Genomic DNA, 15,778 nt, shown 5'->3' on the forward strand with positions numbered 1-15,778 from the left:
ATAGGGACGAATTGACGTTAGCAAACCTAGAGCATTTCTTACACTTAATTTATATGTTTCAACATGAATCTACATAAAACGAATACACATGTAGCAATTGTCAGACCAAATGATTCTACATAAAACAAATACACATGTAGTAATTGTCAGACCAAATGATTCTACATAAAACAAATACACATGTAGCAATTGTCAGACCAAATGATTCTACATAAAAGAAATACACATATAGTTATTGTCAGACCAAATGATTCTTCATAAAACAAATACACATGTAGTAATTGTCAGACCAAATGATTCTACACAAAAGAAAAACACATGTAGCAATTGTCAGACCAAATGATTCTACATAAAACAAATACACATGTAGCAATTGTCAGACCAAATGATTCTTCATAAAACAAATACACATGTAGTAATTGTCAGACCAAATGATTCTTCATAAAACAAATACACATGTAGTTATTGCCAGACCAAATGATTCTACATAAAACAAATACACATGTAGCAATTGTCAGACCAAATGATTCTACATAAAACAAATACACATGTAGCAATTGTCAGACCAAATGATTCTACATAAAACAAATACACATGTAGTTATTGCCAGACCAAATGATTCTACATAAACCAAATACACATGTAGCAATTGTCAGACCAAATGATTCTACACAAAAGAAAAACACATGTAGCAATTGTCAGACCAAATGATTCTACATAAAACAAATACACATGTAGTTATTGCCAGACCAAATGATTCTACACAAAACAAATACACATGTAGCAATTGCCAGACCAAATGATTCTACATAAAACAAATACACATGTAGTTATTGTCAGACCAAATGATTCTACATAAAACAAATACACATGTAGCAATTGTCAGACCAAATGATTCTACATAAAACAAATACACATGTAGCAATTGTCAGACCAAATGATTCTACACAAAAGAAAAACACATGTAGCAATTGTCAGACCAAATGATTCTACATAAAACAAATACACATGTAGTTATTGTCAGACCAAATGATTCTACATAAAACAAATACACATATAGTTATTGTCAGACCAAATGATTCTACATAAAACAAATACACATATAGTTATTGTCAGACCAAATGATTCTACATAAACCAAATACACATGTAGCAATTGTCAGACCAAATGATTCTACACAAAAGAAAAACACATGTAGCAATTGTCAGACCAAATGATTCTACATAAAACAAATACACATGTAGTTATTGCCAGACCAAATGATTCTACACAAAACAAATACACATGTAGCAATTGCCAGACCAAATGATTCTACATAAAACAAATACACATGTAGTTATTGTCAGACCAAATGATTCTACATAAAACAAATACACATGTAGCAATTGTCAGACCAAATGATTCTACATAAAACAAATACACATGTAGCAATTGTCAGACCAAATGATTCTACACAAAACAAATACACATGTAGCAATTGCCAGACCAAATGATTCTACATAAAACAAATACACATGTAGTTATTGTCAGACCAAATGATTCTACATAAAACAAATACACATGTAGCAATTGTCAGACCAAATGATTCTACATAAAACAAATACACATGTAGCAATTGTCAGACCAAATGATTCTTCATAAAACAAATACACATGTAGTAATTGTCAGACCAAATGATTCTACACAAAAGAAAAACACATGTAGCAATTGTCAGACCAAATGATTCTACATAAAACAAATACACATGTAGCAATTGCCAGACCAAATGATTCTACATAAAACAAATACACATGTAGTTATTGCCAGACCAAATGATTCTACATAAAACAAATACACATGTAGCAATTGTCAGACCAAATGATTCTACATAAAACAAATACACATGTAGCAATTGTCAGACCAAATGATTCTACACAAAACAAATACACATGTAGCAATTGTCAGACCAAATGATTCTTCATAAAAGAAATACACATGTAGTTATTGTCAGACCAAATGATTCTACATAAACAAATACACATGTAGTTATTGTCAGACCAAATGATTCTACACAAAACAAATACACATGTAGTTATTGTCAGACCAAATGATTCTACATAAAACAAATACACATGTAGTTATTGTCAGACCAAATGATTCTACACAAAACAAATACACATGTGGCAATTGTCAGACCAAATGATTCTACATAAAACAAATACACATGTAGTTATTGTCAGACCAAATGATACAACAATATTTAAAAGTGTATACATGTAGCAATTGATAGACCGAATGATTCAACAATAAACTAATTCATATGCAAAACTTATGATTCTACATCATTCTTATACTCATATAGCAAATGGCAGACCCAACGTATCTGCTATATATTTTGCTGCCTTCCGTGTTAAAACAGACAACTTCGAATCTTACATTTTGGTCAAACGTTATCACCAATTTCTGTTAAAATTAATGCCCCTAGTAAATCTTTAGATGTATGGAATCCTGTGCTCGTCTGTGACCAACACGTTCGTATAAAATCCCTCCAAAAAGTCAAACGATTATGAAACGTTTTAAATTTTGATATATTCGCGCGTATTCCTTACACACATACAACTTGAAGGAATTCGCGTGTATTCTTAAACAAAAGGAAGGAATTCGCGCGTATCGTTAATACACATGTGAGGAATTTGCGTTTATTTTTAAACACATGTGAGGAATTTGCACGATTTAAAACAAATTTGAGGAATTCGCGCGTAATCCTACCACACATGTGGTGAATTCGCGCGTATTCCTAACACACATGCGAGGAATTTGTGTGTATTCCTAAACACATGTGAGAAATTTGCACGATTTAAATCAAATGTGAGGAATTTGCGCGTAATCCTACCACACATGTGGTGAATTCGCGCGTATTCCTAACACACATGCGAAATGTGTGTATTCTTAAACACATGTGAGAAATTTGCACGACCTTTTTACACACTTGTGAGGAACATGTGAGGAATTTAAGAGTATTCCTATCACACATGCGATGAATTCGCATGTATTCTTAAACACATGTGAGGAATTTGCACGACCGTTTACCACACATGTGAGGAATTCGCGCTTTTTCTTAACAACCATGCGAGAAATTCGCATGTATTCTTAAACACATGTGAGGAATTTGCACAACCTTTTACCACACATGTGAGGAATTCGCGCTTTTTCTTAACAACCATGCGAGGAATTCGCGTGAATTCTTAAACACATGTGGGGAATTTGTACGACTTTTTTTACACACATGTGAGGAATTCGCGCGTATTCCTATCACACATGTGTTGAATTCGCGCGTATTGCTATCACACGATGCGATGAATTTACACGACATTTTACACACATGTGAGGAAATCGCACGTATTCCTAACACACATGTGAGGAATTGGCGTTTATTCTTAAACACATTTAAGGATTTTGCATGACCTTTTTACACACCTGGAGGAATTTGCTCGACTCTTTTACACACATGTGAGGAATTCGCGCGTATTCTTAAACACATGTGAGGAATTCGCGCGTATTCTTAAACACATGTGAGGAATTTGCTCGACCTTTTTAAACACATGTAAGGAATTTTCTCGACCTTTTTACACACATGTGAGGAATTTCGCGCGTATTCTCAACACACATGCAATGAGTTTGCGTGTATAAGTAAACACATGTGGGGAATTTGCTCAATCTTTTTACACACATTTGCGCGTTTGTCTAACATACGAGGAACTTTGTGTGTTCTTCAACACATTTGAGGAATTTGCATGAATTGTTCACACATCCGAGGAATTCACACGGACGCATGTACGAGGAATTCGCACGCATTTTTATAGGATTTGGCCTCATAAAACGTCAGACAGGAGACACACACCTCCTTTGATATCTCATGCATTGTTCCGACATCCGATCGCCAGCCTGATTGCAAAAATTACCCGCCAAAGAAGCTTTTAGAAAAGTTCGTCTGTTGTGTTTGAGCTATCAGCAGCCGACATTAAATTTTGGCGCCATCTTCGGGTGATCTTTCATTTCGATAAACGAACTTAAGACAGAAATTAAGAATAAATCTTGTTCACTTCTTTTCAAAATGAGGAACAGAACGAGTTTCTCTTTGACATCTATCTCCGCTTATAATCCAGATTAGATGGCTTTAAGCCTTTGCCTACTTTGCTCAGACGTAGAAGTTATTAGCTTGTTTTGCAGACAATTAAGACATTTTGTAATGTTTGCTGCTGTTAATCCGGAAAGGCGCGGAGTTATACAGCGTAATAACCATTTAGCCGTAAATGGCAAACCTTTATTTCTCGCGCAGACACGGTCTGCTATGAACCACCACAATATTAAATACATACATCTCGATGCTGAAACTGTGTTGTTTGGTAACTGCAGATATTACAAAATGTCGTATACCTTATTCATGTGTTAAATGTTTGATCTTCCAAACAAAATCGACGCAATCAAGCATAAGACTCACTAAAGTCGTTAAAATACCAAAACTTTCTCTATACTTTATACAGTGTATAAAAATAAATCCCTGTTAAGATATAAACAAACATAGAATGGGGGAACAAATGGGTTGAGTTAAGCCCAGTCTTTACACAAATCAGATAAGTTCTCCCCAAGTAAGTGACATGACCCTTTTTCCTTTAAAATTAAGCACTTTATCGGTTTCAATATAAGTTTGTTGATTTGGATTATCCACTCCAGCTATAATACATTAATTAAAAACACAAAACATTTGTAAAATCCGTTATCTATATTTTACAATGTTCTATGCTCATTGCTAATATTAAAATACTCAAATGATTTGGAAACAACAAGTATCAATTCATAGCTGCAAGTGTAGAATGTGATTAATTACTACTGCTTCTGAAATATCAGCAAATGCAACAATATCTAGCATTAAGCATCGTCAAAGAAACAACGAAAGATAAATGGTTGCTGTTACTCACAAAGGTCCAAAAGTTTTCACAAATAAAAGGTGGTATCTTATACCTATAAACATTACCGGGTTCTTATATGTGTTTATATACCGAAGAATGTAATAGACTGTCTTGTCTCTCCGTGTGGTTGGGCTCATTTGATGTTGATAAAACACTGCTAAGAACAATAATTCCCTATGTTTACGGTTCAAAGTATAAATGAACACATGTAACAGGATTCCATTGAATGCAAAACCAAAGACTATATATACATGTATGCAATTTCAAACTGTGTAATATACGGAGCGGTATAAACATTCAAAATGGCTTGGCATTGCTTGATACATCCGAGAATCCGACATCGACTGTAACTGGAAAGTTCTAGTCCAAACAACAATTGTGGTGTATTGAAATGCAGTTTTATATAAGCTTCATCAAGTATGTTTGCGTTCTTTGGCAACTAACATGCCTCCAGTGATGGTAACTTACATGACTTCAGTGATGGAAACTTACATGATTCCAGTGATGGTAACTGACATGACTCCAGTGATTGTTACTGACATGACTCAAGTGATGGTAACTTAGATGCCTCCAGTGATGGTTTTTTACATGCCTCCAGTGATGGTTTTTTACATGCCTCCAGTAATGGTAACTTACATGCCTCCAGTGATTGCAACTTACATGACTCCAGTGATGGTAACTTACATGACTCCAGTGATGGTAACTTACATGATTCCAGTGATGGTAACTGACATGACTCCAGTCATTGTTACTTGCATGACTCAAGTGATGGTAACATAAATGCCTCCAGTGATGGTTTTTTCATGCCTCCAGTGATGGTAACTTACATGCCTCCAGTGATGGTAACTTACATGACTCCAGTAATGGTAACTTACATGACTCCAGTGATGGTAACTTACATGACTCCAGTGATGGTAACTTACATGACTCCATTAATGGTAACTTACATGCCTCCAGTGGGGGTTACTAACATGACACCAGTGATGGTTACTTACATGCCTCCAGTGATGGTAACTTGCATTACTCCAGTGATGGTAACTAACATGACTCCAATGACGGTTAATAACATGACTCCAGTGATGGTTACTTACGTGCCCCCAGTGTTGGTAGCTTACATGACTCCAACGATGGTAACTTACATGACTCTAGTGATGGTAACTAACATGGCTCCAGTGATGGTAACTTACATGACTCTAGTGATGGTAACTAACATGGCTCCAGTGATGGTAACTTACATGACTCCAGTGATGGTAACTTACATGGCTCCAGTGATGGTAACTTACATGACTTCAGTGATAGTAACTAACATGGCTCCAGTGATGGTAACTTACATGACTCCAGTGAGGTTAACTTATATGGCTCCAGTGATGGTAACTTGCATGACTCCAGTGATGGTAACTAACATAGCTCCAGTGATGGTAACTAACATGACTCTGGTGATGGTAACTAACATAGCTCCAGTGATGGTAACTTACATGACTCCAGTGATGGTTACTTACATGACTCCAGTGATGGTTACTTATATGACTCCAGTGATGGTCACTAACATGATTCCAGTGATGATAAATTTGGTTACTTACATGACTCCAGTGATGGTTACTTACATGCCTTCAGTGATGGTCACTTACATGCCGCCAGTGATGGTAACTTACATGACTCCAGTGTTGGCAACTAACATGACTCCAGTGATGGTAACTTACATGGCTCCAGTGATGGTAACTTACATGACTCCAGTGATGGCAACTAAACATGCCCCCAGTAATGTTTACTTACATGACTCCAGTGATGGCAACAAACATGCCTCCAGTGATGGCAAGTTAAATGCCTCCAGAGATGGCAACTTACTCGTACATGACTCCAGTGGTGGTCACTAACATGACTCCAGTGATGATAAATTTGGTAACTTACATGACTCCAGTGATGGCAACTAAACATGCCCCCAGTAATGTTTACTTACATGACTCCAGTGATGGCAACAAACATGCCTCCAGTTATGGCAAGTTACATGCCTCCAGTGATGGCAACTTACTCGTACATGACTCCAGTGATGGTAACTTACATGGCTCAAGTGTTGGCAAGTTACATGACTCCAGTGATGGTAACTTACATGACTTCAGTGATGGTAACTTACATGGCTCCAGTGATGGTAACTTACATAACTCCAGTGTTTGTAACTAACATGACTCCAATGAGGGTTACTAACATGACTGCAGTGATGGTAACTTACATGACTTCAGTGATAGAAACTTACTTGATTCCAGTGATGGTTACTAACATGACTCCAGTGATTGTTACTTACATGACTCCAGTGATTGTAACTTACATGGCTCCAGAGATAGTAACTTACATGGCTCCAGTGATGGATAATTACATGACTCCAGTGATGGTTACTTACATGACTCGAGTGATGGTAACTTTCATGACTCCAGTGATGGTTACTTTCATGACTCCAGTGATGGTAACTTTCATGACTCCAGTGATGGTAACTTACATGGCTCAAGTGATAGTTACTTACATGACTCCAGTGATGGTAACTTACATGACTCCAGTGATGGTAACTTACATGACTCTAGTGATGGTAACTTACATGACTCAAGTGATGGTTTCTTTCATGACTCCAGTGATGGTAACTTACATGACTCCAGTGAGGGTTACTTTCATGACTCCAGTGATTGTAACTTACATGACTCCAGTAATGGTAACTTACATGACTCAAGTAATGGTTACTTTCATGACTCAAGTGATGGTAACTTATATGGCTCTAGTGATGGCAACTTACATGACTCCAGTGATGGTAGCTTACATGACTTCAGTGATGGTAACTTACATTGCTCCAGTGATGGTAACTTACATGACTCCAGTGTTGGTAACTTTCATGACTTCAGTGATTGTATCATACATGTCTCCAGTGATGGTAACTTACATGACTGCAGTGATGGTAACTTACATGACTTCAGTGATAGAAACTTACATGACCCCAGTGATGGTTACTGACATGACTCCAGTGATTGTTACTAACATGACTCAAGTGATGGTAACTTTCATGACTCAAGTGATGGTAACTTACATGACTCCAGTGATGGTTACTTACATGCCTTCAGTGATGGTAACTTACATGACTCCAGCGATGGTAACTTACATGACTCCAGTGATGGTAACTTTCATGACTCCAGTGATGGTAACTAGAAACTTACATGATTCCAGTGATGGTTACTGACATGACTCCAGTGATTGTTACTTACATGACTCAAGTGATGGTTACTTACATGCCTCCAGTGATGGTCACTTACATGCCGCCAATGATGGTAACTGACATGCTTCCAGTGATGGTAACTAAACATGCCCCCACTGATGTTTACTTACATGACTCCAGTGATGGCAACAAACATGCCTCCAGTTATGGCAAGTTACATGCCTCCAGTGATGGCAACTTACTCGTACATGACTCCAGTGATGGTAACTTACATGGCTCAAGTGTTGGCAAGTCACATGACTCCAGTGATGGTAACTTACATGACTTCAGTGATGGTAACTTACATGGCTCCAGTGATGGTAACTTACATGACTCCAGTGTTTGTAACTAACATGACTCCAATGAGAGTTACTAAAATGACTGCAGTGATGGTAACTTACATGACTTCAGTGATAGAAACTTACATGATTCCAGTGATGGTTACTTACATGACTCCAGTGATGGTAACTTACATGACTCAAGTGAATGTAACTTACATGGCTCCAGAGATAGTAACTTACATGGCTCCAGTGATGGATACTTACATGACTCCAGTGATGGTTACTTACATGACTCCAGTGATGGTAACTTACATGACTCCAGTGATGGTAACTTTCATGACTCCAGTGATGGTTACTTTCATGGCTCCAGTGATGGTTACTTTCATGACTCCAGTGATTGTATCTTTCATGACTCAAGTGATAATTACTTTCATGACCCTAGTGATGGCAACTTACATGACTCCAGTGATGGTAACTTATATGACTCCAGTGATGGTAACTTACATGACTCCAGTGATGGTAACTTACATGACTCCATTGATGGTAACTTTCATGTCTCCAGTGATGGTAACTTACATGACTCAAGTGATAGTTACTTTTGTGACCCCAGTGATGGTAACTTACATGACTCCAGTGATGGTAACTTACATAACTCCTGTTATGGTAACTTACATGACTCAAGTGATAGTTACTTTCATGACTCCAGTGATGGTAACTTACATGACTCCAGTGTTTGAAACTAACATGACTCCAATGAGGGTTACTAACATGACTCCAGTGATGGTAACTTTCATGTCTCCAGTGATGGTAACTTACATGACTCAAGTGATAGTTATTTTTGTGACCCCAGTGATGGTAACTTACATGACTCCAGTGATGGTAACTTACATGACTCCAGTGATGGTAACTTACATGACTCCAGTGATGGTAACTTACATGACTCTAGTGATGGTAACTTACATGACTCAAGTGATGGTTTCTTTCATGACTCCAGTGATTGTAACTTACATGACTCGAGTGAGGGTTACTTTCATGACTCCATTGATTGTAACTTACATGACTCCAGTGATGGTAACTTACATGACTCCAGTGATGGTTACTTTTATGACTCAAGTGATGGTAACTTATATGGCTCTAGTGATGGCAACTTACATGACTCCAGTGATTGTAACTTACATGACTTCAGTGATGGTAACTTACATTGCTCCAGTGATGGTAACTTACATGACTCCAGTGTTGGTAACTTTCATGACTTCAGTGATTGTATCATACATGTCTCCAGTGATGGTAACTTACATGACTGCAGTGATGGTAACTTACATGACTTCAGTGATAGAAACTTACATGATCCCAGTGATGGTTACTGACATGACTCCAGTGATTGTTACTTACATGACTCAAGTGATGGTAACTTTCATGACTCAAGTGATGGTAACTTACATGGCTCCAGAGATAGAAACTTACATGGCTCCAGTGATGGATACTTACATGACTCCAGTGATGGTTACTTACATGACTCCAGTGATGGTAACTTTCATGACTCCAGTGATGGTTACTTTCATGACTCCAGTGATGGTAATTTTCATGACTCCAGTGATGGTAACTTACATGGCTCAAGTGATAGTTACTTACATGACTCCAGTGATGGTAACTTACATGACTCCAGTGATGGTAACTTACATGACTCTAGTGATGGTAACTTACATGACTCCAGTGATGGTTACTTTCATGACTCCAGTGATGGTAATTTTCATGACTCCAGTGATGGTAACTTACATGGCTCAAGTGATAGTTACTTACATGACTCCAGTGATGGTAACTTACATGACTCCAGTGATGGTAACTTACATGACTCTAGTGATGGTAACTTACATGACTCAAGTGATGGTTTCTTTCATGACTCCAGTGATTGTAACTTACATGACTCCAGTGAGGGTTACTTTCATGACTCCAGTGATTGTAACTTACATGACTCCAGTGATGGTAACTTACATGACTCAAGTGATGGTTACTTTCATGACTCAAGTGATGGTAACTTATATGGCTCTAGTGATGGCAACTTACATGACTCCAGTGATGGTAACTTACATGACTTCAGTGATGGTAACTTACATTGCTCCAGTGATGGTAACTTACATGACTCCAGTGTTGGTAACTTTCATGACTTCAGTGATTGTATCATACATGTCTCCAGTGATGGTAACTTACATGACTGCAGTGATGGTAACTTACATGACTTCAGTGATAGAAACTTACATGATTCCAGTGATGGTTACTGACATGACTCCAGTGATTGTTACTTATATGACTCCAGTGATGGTAACTTTCATGACTCAAGTGATGGTATCTTACATGACTCCAGTGATGGTTACTTACATGCCTTCAGTGATGGTAACTTACATGACTCCAGTGATGGTAACTTACATGACTCCAGTGATGGTAACTTTCATGACTCCAGTGATGGTAACTAGAAACTTACATGATTCCAGTAATGGTTACTGACATGACTCCAGTTATTGTTACTTACATGACTCAAGTGATGGTAACTTTCATGACTTCAGTGATGGTAACTAACATGACTCCAGTGATGGTTATTTACATGCCTTCAGTGATGGTAACTTACATGACTCCAGTGATGGTAACTTACATGACTCCAGTGATGGTAACTTTCATGACTCCAATGATGGTAACTTACATGACTCAAGTGATATTTACTTTCATGACTCCAGTGATGGTAACTTACATGACTCCATTGATGGTAACTTTCATGACTCAAGTGATAATTACTTTCATGACCCTAGTAATGGTAACTTACATGACTTCAGTGATGGTAACTTACATGACTCCAGTGATGGTAACTTACATGACTCCAGTGATGGTAACTTACATGACTCCAGTGATGGTAACTTTCATGTCTCCAGTGATGATAACTTACATGACTCAAGTGATAGTTACTTTTGTGACCCCAGTGATGGTAACTTACATGACTCCAGTGATGGTAACTTACATGACTCCAGTGATGGTAACTTACATAACTCCAGTTATGGTAACTTACATGACTCAAGTGATAGTTACTTTCATGACTCCAGTGATGGTAACTTACATGACACCAGTGTTTGAAACTAACATGACTCCAATGAGGGTTACTAACATGACTACAGTGATGGTAACTTACATGCCCCTAGTGTTTTTGATAACTTACATGACTCCAACGATGGTAACTTACATGACTCCAGTGATAGTAACTAACATGGCTCCAGTGATAGTAACTTACATGACTCCAGTGATGGTTACGTACATGACTCCAGTAATGGTTACTTACATAACTCCATTGATGGTTACTTAAATGCCTCCAGTGATGGTCACTTACATGCCGCCAGTGATGGTAACTTACATGACTCCAGTGATGATTACTTACATGACTCAAGTGATAGTTACTTTCATGACTCCAGTGATGGTAACTTACATGACTCCAGTGATGGTTACTGACATGACTCCAGTGATGGTACTTTTCATGACTCCAGTGATTGTAACTTACATGACTCTAGTGATGGTAACTAACATGCCTTCAGTGATGGTAACTTTCAAAACTCAAGAAATGGTGACGTATATGACTCAAGTGATGGTAACTTTCAAAACTCAGTAAATGGTAACTTTCATGACTCCAGTGAAGGTAACTTTCATGACTCCAGTGAGTGTTACTTTCATGACTCAAGTGATGGTAACTTTCATAACTCCAGTGATGGTAACTTACATGACTCAAGTGATGGTAACTTACATGACTCAAGTGATGGTAACTTACATGACTTTAGTGATGGTAACTTACATGTCTCCAGTGATTGTTACTTACATGACTCAAGTGATGGTAACTGACTCCAGTGATTGTAACTTACATGACTCCAGTGATGGTCACTTACATGACTCCAGTGATGGTAACTTACATGACTCCTGTGATGGTATCTTACATGGCTCTAGTGATGGTAATTTGCATGACTCAAGTAATGGTAACTTTCATGACTCCAGTGATGGTAACTTTCATGACACCAGTGATGGTAACTTACATGACTCAAGTGATAGTTACTTTCATGACTCCAGTGATTGTAGCTTACATGACTCCAGTGATGGTTACTTGCATGCCTTCAGTGATGGTAACTTACATGGCTCCAGTGATGGTTACTTACATGACTCCAGTGATGGTTACTTATATGACTCCAGTGATGGCAACTTTCATGACTCCAGTGATGTTAACTTACATGGCTCCAATGATGGTTACTTACATGACTCCAGTGATGGTAACTTACATGACTCAAGTGATGGTTACTTACATGCCTCCAGTGATGGTTACTTACATAACTCCAGTGATGGTAACTACATGACTCCAGTGATGGTTACTTACATGACTCCAGTGATGGTAACTTACATGACTCTAGTGATGGTTACTTTCATGACTCCAGTGATGGTCACTTCATCTGAAGTGACTCTGTGTTCATATCTTCACTTGGCACGGCTAATTTTTAGCTTTACAGTTAAGTCATATTTAAATATGAATATGATAAAAAAAAACTGGCAGTGAGTAGACTTTATCAGACCTTTGTTTCAGTTCTTATGTTGATAACAAGTTGCAAAATAATTTCTTGAACTTTCTATTCCCTGACTCATGAAATATTGTCCATAATTGAACATTTGCAAGGTGTTTCTGCTTTGTGTATATTGTAAAATTTGTTATCCGGAGTTATCAAAGGCGCCGTGTATAGATCGTAGCCCTCTTAAATCATAAAGTTATAACCCATGGGTAGTAAAACTAATATTCGAGATAATTTAAAACATCCCGAACGTCGTTTATGCTTCGAATTAAATTTATGAGCAAGCTGTTAAAATTGAATGGTGTAAGTTTACTTTGAAATTTGCTCACAGAAACTGTTATACCGTATACATTTGCTGTCATGTACATACCCTGGCTGTTATTATAAAGGATATCTTAATGTTGTGCAAGTTTTTAATTAATCGATGTAATTCATAATTAACCGTATTCCACATCGATTTACATCATACATTCCTTTTATTTTAAAATTTACAATAAGGACGACTATAGCTTGGATATGCTTATTTATAATATCGTAAATGTACTATTTTAATTATATATTTTTTCGAATATAATTTGTTTACCAAGAAGTGTGTTTGTAACGCTTTTCTGCATTTTAAGTGTTTGTTTTTTTTTCTTTCAAATAGCTCAAGATAGTATCTTTCTAAAACTAAAGACGAAAGAAGAAAACCAAATCAGAGTACTTAACCTGAGTGGGCCAATCGTAGGCTCATGTTCGCTTATCTTCCATCTTAAAACCTCCGCCGGATAATCAAGCGAGCTACCGCGTACCGTACCAATGTTATTTCTACTACTGGCTGAACTTGATTCATCATATTGTCTTTGTTTCATCAACCGATCACTGACTGTAAAGTAAATTACTCAATATTTCTCTGCTACATTAAACATAATTTAAACATTCTGGTTCAAAGTGATTTTAGCGCCAGAGACATAAAATAGCCGGATTTATTGCTGTATAAATAAATAAATGGCATTTTTCTAATAAGTCAAAAAGACATTTGACTGCATATATATATACATATAACGTAACAATAGAAAAGCGGATAAATTGTGAAACTGAATATTATAGTCAGAGTTACGATCCGACTGTACAACTGCCATACTTAATAAGAATAGAGATTGGATTTTATACACAGACTTTATGGCTACTCTAGCCTATAATGAACTGTGGGCTTTTAATGGAAAATAAATGATTGTCATACAAATGTATATACTTTTTTGATGAGAAAATGAAAAGACTCCGATCTAGTTAGATATTCGCTCACACATGGATTGCTAAATAAATTAATAATAACTATCAATATCAGCTCATTTGCTGGATTGAAGTATTACAAAATTATATTTCTAATTTATGATGATGGAGCGATTGTACTAATTACTGTTGACTGAAATCAAAGCGTGACGGATGCTGTGAACATTAGTTATGTTTTAATACCTTCAAGATTCAAACGGATTTGGACAGAAGCCACTCTGAACATGGATATCAGGCTGGTCTTGGACATGGTTTTCCTCTGGATTCTCAGTTTCCCCATCGTCAAAGGTAAGTTAAACTTTTCTGTATAACAATAATAATAAATATGTATTATTGTGCATGTCCCTTCCTCAAACGCTCATATGTGCCGTGCCGTCATCTGTATTGGAGTATATCCTAAACTGGAATCTTATAAAAAGTTTAGGATCAAAAAAGAAAAACTATAAAATTAATATTTCCTCATAATTGCAGTTTTAAAACCCATCTAAGGGCTAACATGGCAACCTGTTTTGGCTGCCTTAAATAAGGCTTGACATTATATGAACATAAGCGTCGTAGTGAACATTCCTTCCTCATATACATGGCTGTTGGCTCGTCAACATTAGAGAGGATCATTAATTATATGTCTATCTATGAGTATGTCTATCTAGTTTTATATAAGGACAGACTAGCTTATTGTAACACTTTGTCATGGTATATATAGGTGCATTTTTTGTTACACACTTAGTGTTATCACGTCACTGAGTGATAGTACAATCTTAAACGGGCTGTATTTGGCAAACTACGTTTCATTAATGTAGGTTAAGAGCTCAAGATTTTCAATCGCATGTTATTGATGTAAACAAACAACGTGAGTAACAGTCTTACACGAGGTTACATTGTGTATTTGTATTCGTTTGCAAACATACAGCTCGAAACGTAATAAAGCTAATAGTGAATTTGGAGATTTATACATTAAAGTTCATCTTCAAATGCAATTTCTTGCGTCTACGCGAAGAAATTAGCTACAAGACTTGCCGTGGAATGTTGCCATACTCTCGTTGTTTCTAAATATACCAATTAACGCATGTCAGAAGATGGATGATGATAGTTGATGATGATGGGAAATTCTGCTCAACTATGTTTTGCTTTTTTTTATTTCTCACATGCAGCTAAATACAAAATGAAAACTAAGATGTCTTTTATCGGAACAAATAAGATCTTTACAAGAAGGCGAACACAACATAGTATTTGATGGCACCGTGCTTCCATATTACAGGGCGATGTTTGTTTGCCTGTCTTGATGATATTAACAGACAGAGTATCCGTCAGATTTCACATAAATTGTGTGTGTGGCTTCGTTATTCTTCTTCTTATTATTATGTGAAAAAAATCCTAAAACGCAAGGCAAACTGTGGAAAGAGAAACGACATTTTCATTGTTCTGAAAACTGGTAACATTAACCAGATAAATAGTGCGTGT

At 37.0% G+C, this 15,778-nt stretch overlaps 1 protein-coding gene and 1 long non-coding RNA gene across 2 annotated transcripts in view; one reads left to right on the forward strand and one right to left on the reverse strand.

Moving 5' to 3' along the window:
- The window catches only part of LOC128229223 (uncharacterized), a 47,042-nt gene extending 33,210 nt beyond the window's left edge, over nucleotides 1-13,832 (reverse strand). The window contains exon 1 of the long non-coding RNA XR_008260056.1: nucleotides 13,754-13,832. This is a non-coding gene — a long non-coding RNA (uncharacterized LOC128229223). The remainder of the gene's footprint in view (nucleotides 1-13,753) is intronic.
- A 47-nt stretch (nucleotides 13,833-13,879) lies between these two features.
- The window catches only part of LOC128229219 (BMP and activin membrane-bound inhibitor homolog), a 44,192-nt gene continuing 42,293 nt past the window's right edge, over nucleotides 13,880-15,778 (forward strand). The window contains exon 1 of the mRNA XM_052940973.1: nucleotides 13,880-14,605. Coding sequence (XP_052796933.1) covers nucleotides 14,542-14,605 — 64 coding nt within the window. The 5' untranslated portion in view covers nucleotides 13,880-14,541. The remainder of the gene's footprint in view (nucleotides 14,606-15,778) is intronic.

The sequence above is a fragment of the Mya arenaria genome, chromosome 1, assembly GCF_026914265.1.
Source record: "Mya arenaria isolate MELC-2E11 chromosome 1, ASM2691426v1".
NCBI classification, from domain to species: Eukaryota; Metazoa; Mollusca; class Bivalvia; order Myida; family Myidae; genus Mya; species Mya arenaria.